The following is a 24,575-nucleotide window of genomic DNA, read 5'->3' as shown; positions in this document are numbered from 1 at the left end:
TGGGGTAAGGGCTGTAAACCAGACTAAATGGTCATTGTCATGAACTTGACACGAGTTACATGAAAAAGTGGGAGGACAGCTTCAGGCAATACACCTTAAGTATTGACTTGTATCTATGACAGGCTACCTCTATAGTATTGACTTGGTAAGTATCTATGAAAAGTGCTTCAGTGAAACCAGAACTCGTTCTGAGCAATACATCAATCTATGGATTTACTACAAAGAAATGCTTGTCAATTTTTTTCCTGACTGAAGTTTTCCTGATGACTTAAACATCACAATGAAGTATAAACAGGTGCTCAACAGGTGCTCACAAGTGGACAGTTCATGAGTATTCCTCCAGCTTCACAGAAGTAGCCGGCAGGGCAAAATAGGCATGAGGAGGCTTGCGTGTAATTTACCTGCAACAGAGAATGACGTAGTGCTATAAAAATACAAAGATTAGTGAATAGTTGTGGAATTATTTTCCAAGCGATTAGTCAATTACATTTTCACAGATGTAAGACGATCGGCCATTTATCGAAAAAGTGTGACAGCAGAACTTATCAAGGAACAGCAATAGCTGTTTTGATTTTCCATTCAATGTTTTAAACATGAACCTTCACAAAATGTTAGTAGAATTTACCAGAAGATATTTTTCTTGATATTTTTCTTTTTATAAATAATTTGTGATTGTTTTGATGTTTGAGATGATCTGACGGCCAGGATGTTTCAAGAAAACAATCGACAAAACTCAATCGTAATTAAAACGATCAACTCCAGCAAAAGTGCGATTATGACATTTATAGCTGCAAATAGACCGACAGAATAGAGACGCGTAACACTGCAACTTTAACACAACAGCCGATATCAACTATAGCAACTAGTGATGTCATTTCAGCAAGTGCTTTTCTTTTGAGCGTTTTAACTGCAATCAACTTGTGTCAGTTTAAATATTGAAACATCCTCGTAGTCAGATCACCTCAAACATCAAAAACAATCACTAACGAGAGAAAAATGTCAATACCTTTTGGATAAAATCTACTACAATTTTGTGTAAGTTAATTTTTAATAGTGCCAGATCTATGATTATAAACCAGTACAAATTGTTAATACTAGCCATTATACGAGAAATATTTCATTAAACCAAATTTTTCAACGCAAGTTATGCTAAAAGGTTTAGGTCAATAGCATTGTATAAGCTATCACAACAAGCTATCACAACATGTAAACAATCATAGTTGCTGGCGCTTGAATGCATGATGATAAGAAATACAGTTTACTTGTAAGTCAACAAGTTAACAGTTGTCAACAAGTTGACAGTTGTCAACCAGTTGGCAGTTGTCAACAAGTTGACAGATGTCAAGAAGTTGACAGATGTCAACTTGTTGACAACTGTCAACATGTGAATAAGTAGTTGCTTCTGCATTATTAAAGAAGTCTTCTTTCACACCTAAACAGAGCAAGTGCGACACCTGTCTGCTTCTAAAATTCTAGTACATTGTATGTCAATCATGTATGACAGCACTCAATAAGGCTCCATCACAAGTCAATATGTGGCTAAACAATCTCAAGGAGTTGTCTTCTATCAATGTATAGATGCGCACCACAGATCACTTCTATGCTCTTCTTGGATGGTATGTCCACAAATATATGGCTGCTTAACTAGCAATGCTCCATAGAATATCGTATGATGCTTTCCAAATATATCAAATAAATAATTTTTGCACTATTAGCAAACAGGAAGAAATAAAATAAATTATCCAGGCAATACAAAAACAGGAAGTGGTGACCAGGGTGAACATGAGAGCATACTCACATAGCTGCCATTCTGACAAGGCACAGGTAGTGCAGTGCCCCCAGGACAGAAATGTCCAATGGGACACTGACTGGAAGAGGGTTGCATGTCGACTGTACCCGTAGGACAATAGTAGCCTGCAGCGCACTCCCCAACAGGCTCAAGTAGTCCAGTACGGTCGCAATATTGGCCAGCGGTACAAGGTGTGCATTCAGATGAGCTGGTCAGACCAGTTGTGTTGGAGAATGTGCCTGAATGAAGAGAGAAAAAACATGCTATGCATTGATGATGTGACGGACATTTGCTGACAAAGATTGCTTGCTTCCCTTCTTCGGGGGGTCATGATTTCTGTTATTTTTCAAAAATCTCAAGGAAATGCAGATGTGCCAAAGTGCAAGTTTGGTACCAAAGTGCAAGTTGCCTTCGTAAAGTGAACACTTAGAATAATACTAACTGAAAGAAGGAAATTTATGCTAATGATTGATTCACATATCTCTAAATCATAATCTCTCCTTAAATAGATGTTCCCATAAAAACCATATTCTAAGTTCCCATAAAAGTGACCATATCATGTTCCAATAAAAAAGACCATATTATAAGTTCTAATAAAAGCGACCATATTAGAAGTTCCCATAAAAGTGACCATATCATAAGTTCCAATGAAAGCGACCGTATTATAAGCTCCAATAAAAGTGACCATATTATAAATTTCCACAAAAGTAACAATATTAAAAAATCCCCATAGAAGTGATCATATTATAAGTTCCCGTAAGAATGACCATATTATAATACTGATAAAATGAACGTGAACTGGTCTTTAGCTTTTAACTTTCGAATAACTGTGAGTACTATAAAAGTGAACACCGGTTTTTACAAAAGACATTCTTTAATCTATAAAAACACTTTCGTTTTCATAAATTTTGAGAGATTGTTTTTTTCCACACGATGTGAATAAATAATGAAAACTTTTGCACTGTCCCTTTATACTAATTACCCTAATTCAAAATAACAGAGTTATCAAGCCAATACAGAAAAAAAAACATTTTTAATCTCCAAGTTAAGCTAAATATGAAACATCCTATGAACAAATAAAACTCTTAATTTCGGCGTTTTTTGTAAGGTCGGCGTACACTAGAATCTTTTTGCGCTTGAGCCTTGAGATGAAGTTTTGCTTCCATCGCTGCACTAGTTAAACACTAATGGTAAACACTTTGCTATCACGTTATCACTATTATTATTATTCAAATCTACTCATTATTCACGAGCTCAAAGTGGCTGGTTCTTATTAATGTTAACAGACAGAGGATCGCTTGCTGCATATCCATGACAACCGCAGACAAAACAGAGACAATTCCTCAAACCATGAAGTTAAATCTGTTTAAAGCTGATCACCTGCAGGACATGGGGTGGGGTAGTCACTGCCCTGTTCGCAATAATGCCCTTCGTAGCAAATTATGAAGGTGGGGCTATCAGCAGAACTGGGGCAGTAGTATCCTGGATCGCAGGGGCCAACAGGCGCTGTCAAGTTGAATTCACTGCAGTGTTGGCCTACAGCCAATAACATAATCATTCAATGATTAAACTGTGGATAAAAATAACAATTTAATTAATATAAGATATATAAATATAATATATAAATATAGGACAAAAGTAAATACTCACTAAACAGTAGATAAAAGTAAATAATCACTAAACAGTAGATAAAAGTAAATACTCACTAAACAGTAAATAGAAGTAAGTACTGACTAAACAGTAAATAGAAGTAAGTACTGACTAAACAGTAAATAGAAGTACTCACTAAACAGTAGATAAAAGTAAATACTCACTAAACAGTAGATAAAAGTAAATACTCACTAAACAGTAAATAGAAGTAAGTACTCATTAAACAGTAGATAGAAGTAAGTACTCACTAAATAGTAGATAGAAGTAAGTACTTCTTAAACAATAGATAATCAAACACCAACTATTACCCAATCCTAGATTAGAACAGTTGTTACAAACTGATATAAAAAATGAAACACTTTATATAAGCAATTCTACTACTGAACTGAAACATGTAGTAATATATTCTTATTATTTAACTTCAGATAAGAGAAGACAACTTCAGACCTCTCAACTCAGTGTATAATGAGACACCTGTTGCATCTTGCTAATGCAAAGGATGATATTGTTTTACTGAGCATTTTTGTGGTACTTATATATTCTGGAATTCTATTTCAGCATATATATGTACATTTTATATAAGGAATTCTGTACACTCTGAAGTATAGTGTATAGAAGTCCTTTAGCACCAACAGGAGAAATACAGATGCTACCCCTAGACGCACTAGCTAGCACTCACAACAGGTAAAAATCTGTTAACAAGATGCTAGGAGAGAAGGTCAGAGATGCTGACCTGCTGAGCAGTCAAGACACTCAGAGGCTGACTGGAGAAGAACAGCGTTACTGTAGGTACCGAGGGGACACTTCTCAGGCTGAGCAGTGCCTTCTGGACAGTAGTGACCAGGAGGACATATATCAGCTTCTGTCTCATTTTGTGTAGGGGTGGCTGATGCAGCCCCCATCTTGCAGAAATATCTATATAACAAAAACAACCAGTTTAATTGTGACGACTTCAAGTATAAAGCGCTGAAATTAAGAAAGGATCTCGAATAAAACAGGGTGTAGAGTGACTACATATTAATTGCGCTATAACGCTATCACAACATTGAATGGGTTACAAGAAAATTAAAAGTACAGCTTTAAAATCTGAGCCAATCACACTCTTCAGGTGCTAAAGGCCTACTCTAAACTAAATTCATACGTAAAACAGTACGGTTTTAGCACCTGATGAGTCTGGCTTGCTCAGATTTCAAAGCTGTACTTATATTTTCTATTGTGAACTGTAAAAAAATATGTAGTTAAAAAACAAAATGCAGAGAGTTTAAATTCAGGGAGTTGTCAGCTCCGGCCTAATACAAATAAAACACAATAACTTTTAAACTTGTACCATTATACTAATCATGCTAAATCAACACAAAAATTAACAAACTGATGCAGAAAGACAAACATTTTTTATTTCCGCATTAAACTAACTATGAAAAAATCCAATTTTATATTTACGTTTCTTCTTGTTACGTCCGCATACATTAGAATTGTTTTTCATGTGTTAGATAGCGTTTCAATTGCTGCCAATTTTATGAAAGTGCTATTAAATTTCAGTCCCTATAAACTTTGTTTTAAATAGTAAATAGAGGTAACATAAACTAGTGACAAACTGAACTAAAGCTTTCACTAGGTAAGTTATATAGTAAACCGCAATAGGGAGTAGTATTACCAATGTTGGTCAATTGGTGCAATAAATAAGAGGTTTTCCTATTACAGTTGTTCAGCTAGTGCACTGGACAAGGAGATATGTTACCTTAGTCAACTAATATTGACTAAGATATGGTAACATTGATGAGTGACTATGGTAACTAGTCAATGTTACCGTAGTCACTAGTTTACAAGCGCACTAACGAATGCGTCATTCTCCGTAGTTGGTCACAGTCACACAAGGAATTGTGCTACCATATTTGGTCAACAATTGCTCTAATCTTGGAATCGTCGCTATGGCTGATAAACAAGTGCATATATAAGATGTAGTATTATCACAAGTCAATGGGCACAGAAATTTAGGAGTTGTGTTTCCATAGTGAGCTAGAGTAAGCTACACAAGGTAAGTCAACAATAGCTAAATTAACAAATTTTTGCATCTGTTAACTTCTTCATTTTTTGTTTTCCCTGCATGCTTTTATATGTATGTACCGTACGTTTCGGACTATAAACCGCACCCCTATATAAGCCGCATCTGCTTTATTTTCCAAAAAAAAACAATAATAAAACAATACCTAGGCCACACCTTTGTATAGGCCGCAGAACTCAGGACGGTGCTTTTTAACGCGGCAACAACTTTGCTGTTAAAAACGGAACAGTGTCTAACGGCACTGTTTCGTATTAACCAATGCTTTTTAACCTAGTGCCTAACGGAACAGTATCATTGGGCATTGTTTCGTATTTTCTTTCACCGCTAGAGGCGGACTAACCGTAGATTATGGTTAATGCGCCCTAGCGGTGAAAGAAAAAGCCACAGAATAGCCACAACCTTATATATGCCACATGGCTCAAATCATCAGAAAAAAGTAGCGGTTAATAGTCTGAAATGTACGGTATTCTGGAGTTTATGATCACTGGCAACTTTTTAATACATGCCTTCCATTTACGATGAAACTAGCAAAGAAATTTAACACCATCTCTTAAACTTTCACCCAACAATATAGAGATTGCTGACAATCTTTGCAACAATTAGTTTAAAGTGAGCTGTTTGTTTGGTATTGATAGCTTAATATGAAAACAGATTCCATTGTGCTTGTTTACGAAATTCTCATTTAGTCCTTAATTTAATATGAGCTTGCATACAAATTTAGTCAATTTTCTCCAAAAATATTGATATTTTTTTAACATTTGGGATTTTATTCGATATTTGAGGTGATCTGATTGCCATGATGTTTCAAGATTAAAATCATTGAAACCTGATCGCGATTCAAAAAGGTAAAAAATAGAGAAATATGTATAAATTGGCATCACTAGTTATTATTGCTGTTGTAGTTGATATCGACTATTGCGTCCAAGTTACAGTGTCTCTAATGTGTCGCTTTCTTAAGAACTACAGGCATCATGATTGCACTTTGGTTTGATCCGAGTGTTTTGACCGCTACCAAGTTTTGTCATTTTAATCTTGAACCTGGCAATCAGATCACCATAAACATCAAAAACAATCGCAAATGATAGAAAAATCTTGATACTTTCTAACAAAATCTAATAAAATTTTGTGCATGTTCATCTTTGATATAAAATCAGGTTTGCTTAAGAACATGTCAGCCTATCTAGTTATTAACCAGCCACTGACCTAGCTAGCTTATATACAATAATATGTCAAACTGGTTTACTGGTTCTATGGATGTATTATTGAGAACAACTATAGTCATTGCAATTATTTAGCCTGAGAGAATTAAATTAGAGAATTAGAATCAGAAAAAGCTTGAAGAAGTCAAATGAGAAGCTTCAATATTAAACCTAAACCTAGACAGAGACATGCTATTCATCATAAGGATGCCCTCTAAAGCAGTTGCAATGGATGGCACACATAATAATAATAACAATGCATTTAATCGTCATTAACTTAGAAACTTTGGGTGAAACATTTTAAGGAATCGTCTGCTCATAAAAACTGCCAACTTTTACTCATTGGTATTTAAAAGTCTCGGCCATTTGAGCTTTGAACCAAATCCAAGGTCACTAACCCGGCTGTGCAGAGTTTCCAGTAAAAGCTCTGACCCTCTTCATCGCAGTAGTAGCCCCCAGGACAAGGAACACAGTCTTCCAATGACGAAGCACCTGTGAAGTTGAGATATGTTCCAGCAGGACACGGGTTTTCCAGCGAAGTAGAGGTACCTGATGACAGTGAAAATACAATATTACTAACAATTCATTCGAAGATTTGCCTCTCAATAAGGAAAAAATTGTTTGCAAAGTAAATAAATATCCACGTGATTAGTACTTATTACTGCAGATAGCTATCAGTGTTATTGCTGCAGATAGCTATCAGTGTTATTACTGCAGATAGCTATCAGTGTTATTGCTGCAGATAGCTATCAGTGTTATTTTTGCAGATAACTATTAGTGTTATTTCTGCAGATAACTACTAGTGTTATTTCTGCAGATAACTATTAGTGTTATTTCTGCAGATAACTACTAGTGTTATTGCTGCAGATAGCTATCAGTGTTATTGCTGCAGATAACTATTAGTGTTATTTCTGCAGATAACTATTAGTGTTATTTCCACTGATATCATTAGGCCTGATTCTGAAGGGTTAGAGATGCTTAATCATAGTGAATATATAAGATGGAGTATTTGTTTCAGCCCGTCAGATTGGTTATTTCAAGTATGAAAAAGCTGATTGGTCAAAAGAGAACAAGGCCAAAGAAAGGTCGGTTACCTGGAGGACAATAGTGGCCCTCAGGACAATAGCTGTTGTTATAGAGAACCACAGGCTCCACTGTGTTGTCACAATAAAATCCCTGGACACATTCCTTGCATGACCCTTGACCTGTCTCATCCTGATAGGTTCCTGAGTCACACCTTATTGGTTCATGACTTCCCATTGGACAGCGATGACCTAAAGAATAGACCACCAAATTACTATTATTCCAACTTGAATTATTCACAAAGCTTAACTAATTCTACATAGCAAATGATTTAATTTCAAATATACTTTGATGTCTTATGTTATTGGCCGAGCAGACAAGCAGACTATTGACTTGGGCAAACATTTTAGTATGCTAGATAAACAGCAATAGAATACAATTGTGTGATATAGAGAGTTATCTACCTTTTTCCTAATGAAAGTTGAAGAGAGTAGTAGACAATTCTTGAAACTTCATTCACAGCAAACATTTGGAAACAGATTGTATGTCATAGGGAAGTTCTGTTCCCCTTTAGACATTCTAGTTTTACTTGGACAGTAAGATTCGGTGCTAATCTAGACCCCACTTATAAAGAGTTGAGTTTTGGTAGACGATGTGTACAGGTAAACTCACATTGATAATATACAGTGCATTTTTTAAAATTATAATTGAACATATATATTTAACAATGTATGTTTATATTAATATGCAATTGATTATTACAAATATATTAATTTATACATTTTAAGTTAGAATGTTTTAAATTCATTTACAGTTAGGAAATCTAGAAGCAGACAATGAACAGAGACAATGATCAACACGCATGTTCATATTGCTTTGAATGCTAGGGAGATTTTACCATTATAAACATTCAAGAGTGCAGAATATGGCAGACATGTCTAAGATGCCAAAGTTCACGGTCAAAAGTTCCCCATCAATACCACATTCAAACTGTGCCAACTGTTAGCCAAGATTAGTTTCCTATTAATAAACATTAATTGGCTACTTTTTATGATATGTGGATAAAAATATTCATCAAAATTTTATCTAAGTCTGCTATAAGCTTTGAAAATTTCTCCTAGTACCATCTGGCAACAAACACTCTGTATGAACTAGCATATCATTTTTTACTGACCTTGAGGGCAGATGGTGTGAGTAGGAGTTGATGTATTGTCTCCTCCTGCGCAATAATAACCAGCTGAACACTCTCCATCTAGCCTGTCATTCCCATAGCTACACAAAACAACAACACGCTATCACTTACCCCTAGTTACCACTTATTAGCCATAAACTACTAATTACTAAACTATCTGTATTAAATATATTCACAAGAGTTTATTTTGTAACATTTGCAGTCGTAAAGATGACAGCACGAAGATCTTGAACATACCCTTGGCAGTAAAAACCAGGAACACAGTCTAAGCAGTCCAACACAGATTCAGCTCCAGTAAAGTTAGCGAAGGTTCCGGGTGGACAGCTTTCTTCCCTCTCACTTCCTTGCACGCAATAGTGGCCGGCCGGGCAGATGTTTCCTAAATACCCAAATGTTTTATACTACATGATTTAACCTAGTTAGACAACTCCATTTCATGACAAAAACATCACAGGATTCACAGCAAGTCACAAATGATCCAACCATACAGCATAAACATCATCAGTGTCGCGACAGGGGATTATCAATATTATCAGATTATCAACAAATAAAATTCTACCCATCAGCATGAAAATACATTTCAGTTATTACTAACTATTATCATGTTTCGTGTAATCATTTAATAATAACAATATTGTATTTGAAAGTTACACAACCTAGGTAGAAAATCATTTTTAAATGTCTGAAATCCAATAACAAACTGTTCTTAAATGCCTGGAACTTCTCCACCCTATATGCGTCATATATACGGTCCATCATATTACTAAACCATTCACATTCTGACGGTGAGAAATTTAGTGTTTAACAACTAACTTAGCCCAGACTCCTACCTGTGACTCCATCAGTAGGGGAGGAGGTTGCCGCTCCTTCCTCGCAATAGTAGCCAGAGTCGCAGGTGCCATTAGGTGTGGCAAGACCATATGCTGCACAGTATCGTCCAGGTGTACAGAGAACCTGCAAGAGATGTCAAACAACCAATAAGTACAGAGAACCTGCAAGAGATGTCAAGCAACCAATAAGTACAGAGAACCTGCAAGAGATGTCAAACAACAAATAAAGCCAATAATTTAGCAAAGTACTATAGCAGAGAAATCTATACATACAGAGTGGAAAATAACAGAACTAGCAAGACCAGAGCTACAGAAGTGTTTTATTTCCATGATAAACACTTCCTTGTTGTAAAATTAACACCTGAAAAACCTTTAGAACCTTGTAGCTTGTAAAACCTATCTCATCTAGCCTCTTGAAGTATGATTAAATCTCTGTAATTATTTTACTCAGTGAAAATTTCTAAACAGACTTGGAAATCTTTTCAGAATCTGTCGAACTGAACGCAATGATTTTCTATCAATGATAAAAAATTGGTTCCTCATGATCTTGAGCTCATAGACCATAAACAGAAATCATATCATAGACCAAAGACAAAAGTAAGATCATAGACCATAGAGAGCAGCCCGATAACAAACCATAGACAACCGTAAGATCATAGACCATACAGAGCAGTCAGATAATAAACCATAGACAACCGTAAGATCATAGACCATAGACAGCAGTCAAATCATAGTTCATAGACAGCGGTCAGATCATAGACAGCAATCAGATCATAGATCATAGACAAAAGTCAGATCATAGACAATAAACAGCAGTCAGATCATGGACCATAACAGATTGATTCATAGACCAATGTCAATAATCAACCAATTGACCATATTGACAAGTTTTATGAGATTAAAAAATTTACCATTTGCGTGCTGCCCGTAGGACAGTAATAGCCTGGCTGACACTGACCCCCGACTCCAGAGCCATCAGCAGGAGTGGCAATGTCAGATGACCCTGTACAGTACCAGCCTGCCTCACATTCTCCAGTAGGTGAAACATTGCCGACTCCATCGCAATACAACCTAAAAAGCAAACAAAGGGTATGCAAAAGCGAATCGAGTCTTTGTTGAATATCAGAGGCTCTGATCATCGAATTCAAAAGTTTAAGATTGTAATCAGACCTGCCGGATTTTCCTTTTTTGTACAAAAGTCCAAATTGAAATTATCATACAAAAGTATCTTTAATTCAAAATTCTAATGTATCGAATCATCGCTTTAATATAACAAGCTAAACAATAGCACAATGTGGTTTGCTTAATCTGAAATTGTATATGAGAACAAACTCCTAACAAAATGTATTTGCCTCACTAAATCTGTGTGCAAAGTCTCTATGAAAAGCTAGAGCTCAACAAATTTCGGATTAAAAGCTCAGACTCAGCCTCGAAACACCACCTGTTTGTTACCTAATGAACACTTGTACCATCTGTCACCTAACGAACACTTGCACCACCTGTCACGTAATAAACACTTGAACCACCTGTCACCTAACGAACACTTGCACCACCTGTCACCTAATGAACACTTGAACCACCTGTCACCTAATGAACACTTGCACCTCCTGTCACCTAATGAACACATATACCACCTTTCACCCAATGAACACTTACACCATCTGTTTGTTACCTAATGTGCGCTTGCATCACCTGTGATCTACTTTGATAGAAAAATATTTACCCGGGAGGGCAAGTGAGGCAGTCCCCAGGGTCGGATCTTTCTGTGAGATTGTTGTACTTGCCAGCAGGGCAGGGCAGAGACGTGCCAGTAGTGGAGAGTGCAGGGCAGTAATAACCTATCGAAATATGAAGAAGACACTGAGATGTATGGGATGAGAGACTTGTGCACTGGAGTACTATTATTTAACCTATGACTTGCTGGTGTGGGGCCGAGGCGTAGCCTCCCGCAACGATTAGCAAAACTATCCTAATTCCTTTCATGCAATTTGACTCATAGCTCATGGTAAAACATAACACATGTAGGCTATTTACAATGGTATCAGATTGGGAATCAATGAGTGATTTATGATGCTGAATATAGACTATAGGCAATGCGACCTCACATCAAATCTAGTTGAAGACGAGTTATATAATAAACCAGTGCAACAGCGGGACGCTGGAATTTCAGTGTTAACACATCTGATGCTATTGTAAAAAGGGTAAAATATCAAATATTAGCATTAATATATTATGCACTATTTGTAAAACTAAAAGGTCTAAAGGATGATTTCGGCACAGGGTTGTTCATTGTGCCTCAGATGTAATAACAATTACGACTTTTGATAAAAATAAACAATTTGGAGAAAGAGTTCACTCATTAAAACCTTTTATGAAAAACTGTTCACCTATAAAGACCTTTTAGGAAGAACTGTTCACCTATAGAGACCTTTTATGAAGAACTGCTCACCTATAAAAACCTTTTAGGAAGAACTGTTCACCTATAAAAACGTTTTAAGAAGAACTGTCCACCTATAAAAACCTTTTATGAAGAACTGTTCACCTATAAAAACGTTTTATGAAGAACTGTCCACCTATAAAAACCTTTTATGAAGAACTGTTCACCTATAAAAACGTTTTATGAAGAACTGTTCACCTATAAAAACCTTTTATGAAGAACTGCTCACCCATTAAAACCTTTTATGAAAAACTATTCACTTATAGGCAGCTTCTATGAGGAGCTATTCACCTATAGGAAGCTTCTATGAAAAACTATTCACCTATAGGGAGCTTCTATGAGAAACTATACACTTATAGGAATAGCAAGTCTGAAAAAAGGTTTGTGCATGAAACAAATCAGCTAATACAAAATATCCTTGTTCAGAAATAATAGAATATGATGAAGCGTGCTGTAACTAACCAGGAGGACATGACTCTGGATATATGTTGGTATGAGGGCAGAAAAACCCAGCAGGACAATCTGTACAAACTGAAAACCTTGTCTCATTAGCATAAGTTCCAGCATCACATGGGTTGGGTGCTGAGGAACCTTCCGGACAGTAGTGACCTGAAAGCAAATCATTGTTAAAACTAAGCTAACATCGTATCAGATAGTAACACACTCTATTATACCGCAGCTTCTAGTGAATACCCTTGAAGAGAGGAATTCTGACAATCGATTTTATTGATAACTAGCCTAAAATGGTGTTTGGGGCACCAATCACTTCATCAAACAATAATTTACAATCGAAATTTTTCTATAAGTTAACTAGAATACTAACCAATACAGTAGTCCTGTGTGACTAGTTATAATTTAGCTAAACAAATTAGCTGCCAGTTTTTCTGATTAAATTACAAAATTAAAAATTACATACCAGCAGGACATTCTGATCCGTATGTCTCATTCACGGGAGCACTCTCTGGTGACCCTGAGATGCAGTAGAATCCAGGCAGACATAGGATGGTGCCTGTAGATGTCATATTTGTGTAGGGGCAGCTGTAGCCAGGGTCACACAAAGTGCAGGAAGCTAACCCTGTTCCTCCCGTTGATATCCTGAACCAAGCAAAAAAAATACATAGGCAATCTTGTAAGGATTCTGTAAAACTTGAAGTACTTCCATAAATACTTGCGTACATTTGTTTTTCAAAAACCAAAAACTCTCAGAGAGTGAATCACAAGGTATTTGCACTGGCTGGTTTTGAAAGTCCAGATATGTAAGTGAAAAAGAATTCTTTACAGCAAAGTACAGCCAAATAGAATCATTACATCACCTTTAAACTATAAAGTATTATAAACTCTCATAATACAATTCTAAAATAATAAAATAATATTGTGGGTTGTTTCATACAAGCGTCATTCTTTTCAATTATAAGCATCCCTATGGATGTATTAAGTAGGATGACAAGTACTTGCTGGCACAAATGATAAACAGGTTCCACTCACCTGTAGGTGCCTTCAGGACATGGCACGGGCTGGGAAGTACCTTCAGGACAGTAATAGCCTTTCCAGCAGACACCTTGATCAGCCATGTTGTCAAAGTTTGGCGTACGAGTATCATGCAGTCCCTTGATGGCAAAGTATCCAGGAGCAATGAGACCAGTTACTTCAGTTAAACCTGCGTCAATAACAAATGATACTGACATCTGGAAACTCTCACCCAGGTCTGAGACAGAAGCAGAGTAAAACATAGTGTAGTTGAAATCACACACGCTAACAAATATTGTAGGTAATATATCAACCTTCAGTAGCGCAATAAGCTCCCTCGTCGCAATCCTCGCACTCAGATGCAGAGGTAAGACCGATGGCGTTACCATACGTCCCCAGAGGGCATGGCTCAGGCCTGAGTCTAGGGAAAGCATCTGTGCTGGCCTCGCAATAAGAGCCTACATAACAGGAAGTAAATGACTATGAGAATTAAAATGAAGCAAGACTCTGCAAATGACTCATGAAAATGCTGCAGATATCCATTGAAAATGCTGCAGATTTCCTGTAAAATACTGCGGAATTCATTGAAAATACTGTGAATACCCATAAAAATGCTACAGATATCTATTGAAAACCCTGCAGGTGTTTATTGGGAATGCCGCAGATATCCGATAAGATGTTTCAGAAAAGATGTCAACGGTAAGGTATAGAACAACTATCAGACTGACTAGGAAAGTAGGTTATAGTCATTATACGCTATATTCCTGAACTGTTAGTAAGTGTTGACCGTGCAGGTTTGAGCACAGCATGATGTCGGTCATTTTTTTAACAGACACCCACTCAAGGCTGTGTTCAGTTTCTGCATTTCTTCACACACAGAAGATATTTCAAAAAACAGTAAAACCATCTTCTATCATAACAGTGATATAGTGTAGTTTAGAATATTCTAGTAGACACTGTTGACCTACATATCATAAGAGTGATATCGTATAGTTTAGAATATTCTAGTACGTACTGTTGACCTACATATCATAAGAGTGATATCGTATAGTTTAGAATATTCTAGTACGTACTGTTGACCTAAATATTATACTGCCAAAATGAATACCATTCACTCTGGCAAACTTTTCGAGCATTACAGGGTGAACAATAGACAAAATAAATTTGACAAAGTAGCACGGCAACTACACTTTGATCAGTTTGCTGCTAGCATAATATTAGGAATCATAGCCAAGATTCTATAAAGTAATGTATATTCAAATTGTTAAAAAATTGTCACAGGAGATTCCTTCACACTAAAACAGAGTTTTCTGTCCAAATCAATATCTAAACTGCATAGAGTATACTGCGTTCATATCTGCCTCAGGAAATACAAACAGAGAGAACAACTCAATTTGATTAAACCAAGCAGTGCTACGAGTGCGAAGTTATGTTAATCCTAGCTACAGATGCCTGGAATGAATACGCTGTAACAATAATAACGGTACCTTGAGGACATATTTGGGGAGCGGAGCCAGCATAACAGATCCAGCCAGCAATGCAGAGCTCTACAGTGGCTTGGCCGGTTTCATTAGCAAAGTAACCAATTGGAGATGAGATTGGTGATTCAGAACCTGCAAGTAGAGAAAAGTTTGAATGATTCGAGAGAATTTTTAAACAAACTTTTAAAAAATAATCGGAAAACTGCTCAAAAATACAAATCAGAGTCAACCATTTAAGATGACTTTATCTACTGCCCAAGCAGGCTACATAAACATATACATGGAGGCAACCAATTCAAACGATAATCTTTACCAAGGAGCCAAAACAAATATCATACAATTAGTACTATATAACATGTTATTAAAATAGAATCTCAGTATCATTTTGAGTTCAAGCCTTTTACGAGATCTCAGTCAATCAAAGAGAGAAATACAAAACTCAGTGTTGTCAGAAATGGTTTAAGTTGAAGTGGTTATAGAAACTGTTAATATAAGTTAAGCTCTGTGTATGTGAATTAAAGTCTAATGGAGCTCAAGCTTTTTTAGCAAGGATTATCCTCTCATGCTTTTCACTGATTCAATAGAGTAGCAAACAGAGATATAATATATTAATATAGAATCTACATAAAATATTTATTGATATTATGTAAAATATATAATTTCAAGTTATCAGCTATGGTTTTACATCATTAATGTCTACCTTCAATAAAAGTTAATAAAATCAAATTAAATTAACTAAATTTAGTTGTAGCGGTAGCTATATATTAGGTGTATTAGTAACTATATATTAGTTATAAAAAATATATTTCACAACGAGTAGCTTGTCCGTCCGTGGACAATTTATGTTACAAACTTTAAAGTTCAGCAAATACATAATTAGACCCAATGTAAAAATTAATATGCATAAACTCAACAAATGCAATTTAAAGTGTTAACCTGTGGGGCAGTAGTGGTAGAGGGGGCATATGTCACCACCCCCTGTGCTGTTCATATACGGCTGATCTGTGTATGAGCCACCGGTACAGTAATAGCCAGCAGAGCAATACCCCACTGCAATAACAAACTAGAGGTACAAATCAAAGAAGCATTATTTATAATATTTTATAGCATTCCTTACCATGTGAGATTTATCTTATCTTGTCCCACTTCACATGATGCACCACATAGAGATTTATCTTACCTCCTCTAGTTTTATCTGATGGAACACAGATTTATCTTACCTTGTCCTGTTTGACCTAGGCCACATAGAAATTTATCTTACCTTCCGTAGTTTTACCTGATGCAAGGCAGGGATTTATCCAGCCTTGTCTTATCGAAGGCAACATAAAGCTCTATCTTAGATTGTCCCACTTTACCTGGTGCACCATATAAATATTCAATTTATCTTATCTCATTTTACCTGATGAAACAGGGACTTATCTTACCTTGTCTTGCCGTACCTAGTGCAACACAAGAATTTACCTTAACTTGTCCAACTTTGCCTGGTGCAACGCAAAGATTTATCCGATCATGTCTTGTCTTACCTGGCGCACTCAGACCTGACTGATTACAGAACATTCCAGGGTCACACGTGACACAGTCAGCTGCTGATCTACCGAGGGTGAGAGAGCGGTAGGTACCTTTAGGACACGGCAGCATGTTAGCCGTACCCTCTGGACAGTAGTGCCCTGAATAACGGGAAAGAGAGAAATATTATATAAAGTATCAGCAGTTAACGATTTTGACCTTTTGACCTTTCATTTATTTCATCAACTGACTGAAGTATTCCAGCATAAAGACTTGAGTGGGCTGGTGTTCAAGTACATATACTCCAAGCATTTCCGTTTTATATTGCTATTATATATATGTATATTACATATATAATATATAATATACTATACAAATTATTATGTATTATAATAATATTATAATATTATCTCTCTCCTTTTGCGGAGAGAGATATAAACATGTAATTTTTTTTTCATTATTGCTGTTTGTTGTACATAATAACACCCAGTACCTTACAGCTACCTTTGCAGCTACCATTGCAGTTCTCCTATTGCACTGCAGTGCCATTTGACTGCTAATATTGCATTTCTCAAGCATCAGTACCCTTTCTTTTTTCCAATATCACTTTGGTCGTGGGCTGTATGACAGTGGAATTTCTAGTAATATTATGTTTAAAATAATTAATGTTTTATTATTATAGTTTTCTTTTAGTTTTTATCACTCTGTTTACTTATACTACCGGAATAGTAGCATTTTGAGAAATGTCAGATATTGTATACTGAAACATCCTTAACAAGTTGAGCCAAACACATGCTCAGCTTTCATGTGACAGGCAGTATGTCAGAAACTTCCTAAGCTAAGGTTTGACAGTACTTAAATGAGCCAATTCTGGCTCTAAACTCGATACAAAAGCTGAGTTTGAAGTTACTGCCAAAAATTTCCTTATTGAAATCTTTATTGTAGCATGACACGGAATCAGTATGATCGCTTATGTACCAGTAGTTATGATCGCATATCTATCACTATATATGATCACACGCATATCAGGCACAAGACTAGCAGGTGAGCACCTACCTGGTGAACAGGCGTCTCCAAAAAGAACTATTGTCTTTGTGTTGTTATATTCATCCAGGCCACCGTCATCGTTAAATATTGGGTCATTCAGTATGGCACTTCCCCAGCAAATATGTCCAGCCTTGCAATCACCTGCCACAACCAGTCAAATGAAGTACAACCTAATATTTAAATTCAATGTCTAGTAACAGTTAGCCTGAGGCCATGGTAAGAACGAATATGGCTATGTTCATGAGTTGTATAGAATGTTATAGCTATGTTCATAGAATGATTGAGTCAAGGCCACACTATTTTAAACTGAGCTTTTCTTTTCATTCCTAAATTACAGTCATACATCCACATACGAGTGCTCCAACAGGTGAGAAGCTTGAGATATTAACAGAATTTTGAGGATTATTTAGCCTTGGGATACGAGACAAATTTGAGACGCAAGCATACAAGACGGTTCTCAATGTGGCTGTTAGGTGGCCAAGTATGCGAGAAGCAGCATATGAGAGCAGCATCATTCAGTCTTTCTTGTCGAATCAGTTGGAGAAAGTTTTAAAAACGCCAGCTAAAGGTGATAGTGAAAGCGGGGCAAAAAGTGTTAAAACAAACGTAAATAACAAAAATGAAAATGACATTTTTTGGATTAAGTTTACTGTATGATTAAAAGTTATTTTCATGTGTGTGTTTAGTAATTTAAATTCATTCAAAATAAATATAAAGTTTATGTTATGTTGCCGCGGTGTGACAAAAGTGTAACATATTGGACATAATGCGGTGAAGTTTTTCTCACACCGTCATTAGCCGCTATGTCTGTCTCGAAGGTAAGAACTCCATGAAGTATTGTACATAGTATTGTTACACCTTATTGCAAATCATAACCAATAGATATTTGTTACTTTGTGAGCATTAGTAGGGAATTAGAACAACTAAAACGCATTCCACCATAAAATCTGTTTTAGGCATTTTTTTCAGAATATCGAAACGGACTAATTTTTATCTGGTTATTTTATATAGGAAATAATGCTTTGAGATACAATAAAATTTGATATACGAGCTCGTTTGTTGAGGTGTGACTGTAAAGAGATATATAATAATTATATTAATTCAGTCCCAGAGTACATTATGGTCGTATGTCAATGTATGACTGCGAATCAAAACTATGAATGGTGAAGAAATCTTGCAAGCTGTTAAACCCTTCCCGAGTGTGTCATCAATGATCGACACTCACCGGTAGGACTAGTAGCCCCTGTTGTCTCACAGTATTGCCCGGTTGGACAGGGCAAGCAGTCCGTAATATTGCTGTTTTCCGATCTGACAAGGAAACAAACGACGAAACTGTTACAAAAGAATCACTGAGAAAATGTTTACTACATCAAAATAAATCATTAACAAATCATTAACCATTCTCAAAGTGACCATCAAACTATGAGGACAGGATGGCATGTAACGCAGGTGCTGTTTGAACTCACTGGTTTGTGTAGGAACCGGTAGGACAGAGATAGAACCTCGTGCCATATGTCTCATTACAGTAGCTGCCGGCAGGACAAGGCCAGTGCTCTGTCATGGCAGCGTTAGGACAGTAAAAACCTAGGCCACAAGGTTCACAGACACTCATGTTATACTCAGGTCCGTATGTGCCTTGCGGGCACTCCGTCTGCTCCCAGGCACCAGAGGGAGAATAGTAACCTGTATTTGAGAAGGTAATCAGTAAATAAAGAATAATTAAACGATTAATAATAAAATATTTATAATAAAAATTTAATTTCAGTTCAATTAAAATCTAATTAAATTAAAATTAATTACATTCAACTAATTATAGAAAAACAATGTGAAAAGATAATGTGAATATACAGCTGGGTAACTGCTTGGTAATGTTGCTAATATATTATCTGCAAGCAAAAATCTGCATATGGAGATGGTTTTATGCATCAGGAGGTGGAACTCAGCTAAAATATTGGCCAATTAAATGGCAGTAGCATTCATGGCCAATTAAATAGATCTACATCTATACCTGGTTGAGTCTGAACCATGTCAGGCTTTGTACTTCTAGGGGGGCAATAGTAACCACCCCAACACTTGCCATTTGGTTCTCCACTAGCCAGCTCTCCTTCAGTACCCTAAAATTGAAGCCTTATTAGAGGAGTGACAACATCAGTCCGATAATGCTTAACATATAATTGTAATCAGGAGTAATTCCACATGGAGCAATCAGTAATAGTGCCACAGCCTTGAGCGTGAGCAGCGGTCAAGGTCAACAACAAACACGGATTATCAAGGTTATGTATTACAATGCATGTACACCAGGCCAATTTATCAGAAGTGTTTCCACACGGAAAAGTCGGTGTAATGCAAAAATGGTTGTAAAAATGGCTGGTCCTAGTCGTTGACACAAGATCAATGAAATGCTGCAAACTGTTTGTCTGATTTCGACAGCCATCATTGATGAAGTTGGGGGTTGGGGCCTATCTTGAATAGCCTTGTTTCATCGCATAATAACTTAGATTTTTTATAGAGCAAACCGATAATCAAATGGGATTATATCTATTAATTAATATTACCGATATCATTAGTAAGATTTTCATTAAGATAAGTCATTCAAAGATTTACAAATTATTCTAGCATATTATTGTGAAAGTTTTTTAATTAGGAAATTTTCAGCAACATCTTATCTCGCGTCAGGTAAATTGTGTCAATTTAGATTTTTGTGTTCCACACTAACCCGGCAAATAAGGTGTCACGCTTATTGCTTAAGGTTTTGAGTCTCTCAGAGTACATGCTGATTTCCCATCTAGTTGAATTCTTATTGGCGGATTCTCAGAATCAATGGTACTTTATATGATTGTAAAAATAGAAATAATGCTTCTACTGAATTGCCTAGTTCCTTTACACAATAGTTGCGTTGTTTATAAAGCAAAATAATATTGAGAAAGGAGTAAATCTATGTGATAGTATTACTGATTTTCTCACAGTAAGAAATGAAGGTAAACTTGGAACATAATAAACCATACAGCCATTGTTCTACAACCATGATAACAAACAGCCAAGATTTACAGATGCCATTGGATCAACTTACTCTACAGTAGTAGCCTTCCCAGCAGTCCTCACAGTCAGCATCATTGACGGCTCCGCTGAAGTTGGAAAAAGTTCCGGAAGGACAAGGTGTGGCATACCAAGAGCCAGAAAGACAGTATCCACCGCGTGGACATACTTCACCTGTAAAAGTAGCAGCCATGAGCAAGCCAGCTAAACACTTAGACAGATTTTCCTCTTTTGGCAATCAGTGAAGATGCCAAGAATGAAGAGTTTGTGACTTACAGTTGGGGTCACTAAAGGAGGGTTGAAATGAAATCTATAACTAATGACTTTTACCTTTAATGAGTTACACAAATTACACATGGTAGTCTGTGATTTACGACAACTTAATATTCGTAAACCTGTGATCAATATTATATACGGGTATATTGCTTTAATATATATGTGTACATGATTAATATTATGATAGCATATTGACCTGAAATACCTACCAAACCTAGGCAGGTATTCCTTGGGTATAATTTAGTTGATGGCAGCAAGTGAGTTACTAGCATAAAATTTCATGTTATTCATTAACAATGAACTTACACTAATCTTTTGTAGATTTCATCAGAATGTATCGGTATTTTCCTATCGTTTGGATGGTTTTTGATGTTGGAGTTGATCTGACTGTCAGGATGTTTCAAGATTAAAATCAATAAAACTTGATAGAAATTGAATTGCTCAGGAAAAAATTACTTGCAAAATGATGTCACAAGTTGTTATCGTTGCGATATTTAATATTGGCTATTGCATTCAAATTGAGGCATTATGCATCTCTATTCTGTTGGTCTATTTGCCATTATAGACGTCATAATCACAGTTTCGATTGATTTGAGAGTTTTAACCCTTTGGCTGGGGAAACGACAAAGATGTTGTTTATCGGTTGTATGGGGAAACGACTTTTATGTCGCTTCCGATAGACGTTTATAAAGCAGTCGCCTAGTAACGTTAAGCAAAGGATATGAACGCTAATAAAATTTAAGTACCATCAACAAGATATTACTCGATGAATTACAATATGAAACGATTATCTGAGAGGCGTAGCTTTGTGCTAAAAGCTAAACAAATCGTGCCTCCGTGGAAAAAATGGAAGTTGGAAAAACCAGTCAACATCGGCTCAACGTTCAAAACGGTAAAATAAAAATTTATTTGATCCTGCGATCGTTAGTGATTTTTTGTCTGATCAGTAAAAAAATAATTCCTAGCATCCTAGCAGCCAGATCACTTTAAACATCAAAAACAATCCAGATAGAAATACTATCATTACTAAGATACCGATACAGATAGAAATACTATCATTACTAAGATACCGATACAGATAGAAATACTATCATTACTAAGATACCGATACAGATAGAAATACTATCATTACTAAGATACCGATACAGATAGAAATACTATCATTACTAAGATACCGATACAGATAGAAATACTATCATTACTAAGATACCGATACAGATAGAAATACTATCATTACTAAGATACCGATACAGATAGAAATACTATCATTACTAAGATACCGATACAGATAGAAATACTATCATTACTAAGATACCGATACAGATAGAAATACTATCATTACTAAGATACCGATACAGATAGAAATACTATCATTACTAAGATACCGATACAGATAGAAATACTATCATTACTAAGATACCGATACAGATAGAAATACTATCATTACTAAGATACCGATACAGATAGAAATACTATCATTACTAAGATACCGATACAGATAGAAATACTATCATTACTAAGATACCGATACAGATAGAAATACTATCATTACTAAGATACCGATACAGATAGAAATACTATCATTACTAAGATACCGATACAGATAGAAATACTATCATTACTAAGATACCGATACAGATAGAAATACTATCATTACTAAGATACCGATACAGATAGAAATACTATCATTACTAAGATACCGATACAGATAGAAATACTATCATTACTAAGATACCGATACAGATAGAAATACTATCATTACTAAGATACCGATACAGATAGAAATACTATCATTACTAAGATACCGATACAGATAGAAATACTATCATTACTAAGATACCGATACAGATAGAAATACTATCATTACTAAGATACCGATACAGATAGAAATACTATCATTACTAAGATACCGATACAGATAGAAATACTATCATTACTAAGATACCGATACAGATAGAAATACTATCATTACTAAGATACCGATACAGATAGAAATACTATCATTACTAAGATACCGATACAGATAGAAATACTATCATTACTAAGATACCGATACAGATAGAAATACTATCATTACTAAGATACCGATACAGATAGAAATACTATCATTACTAAGATACCGATACAGATAGAAATACTATCATTACTAAGATACCGATACAGATAGAAATACTATCATTACTAAGATACCGATACAGATAGAAATACTATCATTACTAAGATACCGATACAGATAGAAATACTATCATTACTAAGATACCGATACAGATAGAAATACTATCATTACTAAGATACCGATACAGATAGAAATACTATCATTACTAAGATACCGATACAGATAGAAATACTATCATTACTAAGATACCGATACAGATAGAAATACTATCATTACTAAGATACCGATACAGATAGAAATACTATCATTACTAAGATACCGATACAGATAGAAATACTATCATTACTAAGATACCGATACATTCTGATGAAATCTACAAAAGATTAGTGTAAGTTCATTGTTAATGAATAACATGAAATTTTATGCTAGTAACTCGCTTGCTGCCATCAACTAAATTATGCACAAGGAATACCTGCCTAGGTTTGAGAGGTTATCCCAATGTATATATTAGTTCAATGTATTTAATATTGATCACTGATATGAATATTAAGCTGCCACAGACTACCTCACCATAAGAGTATGCATCAACTAGAATAGAATTCTCGGTAAAGTCTATGTTTTTACTCACAGTCCAAATATAGGAATATCTAAAGCTTATTTCTACAATAGCACCATGTAAACTCATTCTATATACCTGTATCAAAAATGGCATCAGATAGAAGTGAGTGTAAAACTATTGAAGCTTAATAGCTGACAGTGATTCTTAAAGGTCAACCTGCATGCCTAAAGACCAAAGGAAATTTACCTGTCACCCCATCAACTGGGCCGGATGTGTAGGCACCAGAATAGCAGAGATATCCAGCATCACACGGTCCTCTAACATCGAGCAAGCCAGGCGTGTCACAGAACTTGCCCGGATCACACTGAGTACAGTTGTCCACATGGTCCAAATCTGCAAGTCACGTAACATCTGCATTAAGACTGATTGAAACAAGCAATGAGTTTTAGAACTTTTTATAGCCCGAGCATTAAATATTCAAGATGTCAAAAATTGAACGACAACAAAAATATGCATTATAATAAGATAACAATAGAACAATACAATGATTATAAACTTAGCGCAGAGTTTGTGGGACAGCATGTATATGGTCCTCCTTATGCCTGGGGAAGCTGATAGGCAACCTTAGCATCAAAAATATCGCGTAACTACATGATGATGATGATATTTAATTTGTTGAAAAATCATTCTTTTTATCTTGTTGTTAGTTTATGCTCTTTGGCAAAATAACATCTGAAGAAGTTTACTTCACTGAACAAGGGTTAACCAAACTCAAAATCAGTCAGCTACTAACTACTAGAGAGTACTAAATCTATTAACTACTAGAGAGTACTAAATCTATTAACTACTAGAGAGTGATAAATCTACTAACTACTAGGGAGTAGTAAATCTACTAACTACTAGGG

The 24,575-nt window shown here is 35.8% G+C and overlaps 1 protein-coding gene across 1 annotated transcript in view; it reads right to left on the bottom strand.

The window, feature by feature from the left end:
- Positions 1-24,575, bottom strand: part of LOC137398177 (uncharacterized) — a 300,195-nt gene that overhangs the window by 223,290 nt on the left and 52,330 nt on the right. Inside the window, 24 exon segments of the mRNA XM_068084283.1 lie at positions 315-401; positions 1,799-2,028; positions 3,170-3,325; positions 4,173-4,354; positions 7,099-7,249; positions 7,795-7,974; positions 8,898-8,995; positions 9,153-9,294; positions 9,746-9,869; positions 10,657-10,816; positions 11,469-11,583; positions 12,645-12,791; positions 13,099-13,277; positions 13,668-13,839; positions 13,964-14,107; positions 15,137-15,262; positions 16,067-16,180; positions 16,654-16,797; positions 17,693-17,824; positions 18,909-18,991; positions 19,150-19,366; positions 19,692-19,797; positions 20,754-20,893; positions 23,917-24,063. Of these exon segments, the coding sequence (XP_067940384.1) occupies positions 315-401; positions 1,799-2,028; positions 3,170-3,325; positions 4,173-4,354; positions 7,099-7,249; positions 7,795-7,974; positions 8,898-8,995; positions 9,153-9,294; positions 9,746-9,869; positions 10,657-10,816; positions 11,469-11,583; positions 12,645-12,791; positions 13,099-13,277; positions 13,668-13,839; positions 13,964-14,107; positions 15,137-15,262; positions 16,067-16,180; positions 16,654-16,797; positions 17,693-17,824; positions 18,909-18,991; positions 19,150-19,366; positions 19,692-19,797; positions 20,754-20,893; positions 23,917-24,063 (3,476 nt within the window).

This window comes from Watersipora subatra, chromosome 6, assembly GCF_963576615.1.
Source record: "Watersipora subatra chromosome 6, tzWatSuba1.1, whole genome shotgun sequence".
Taxonomy (NCBI): Eukaryota; Metazoa; Bryozoa; class Gymnolaemata; order Cheilostomatida; family Watersiporidae; genus Watersipora; species Watersipora subatra.
The sequence above is the reverse complement of the archived record's forward strand: the minus strand, read 5'-3'. Positions and strand labels throughout refer to the sequence as shown.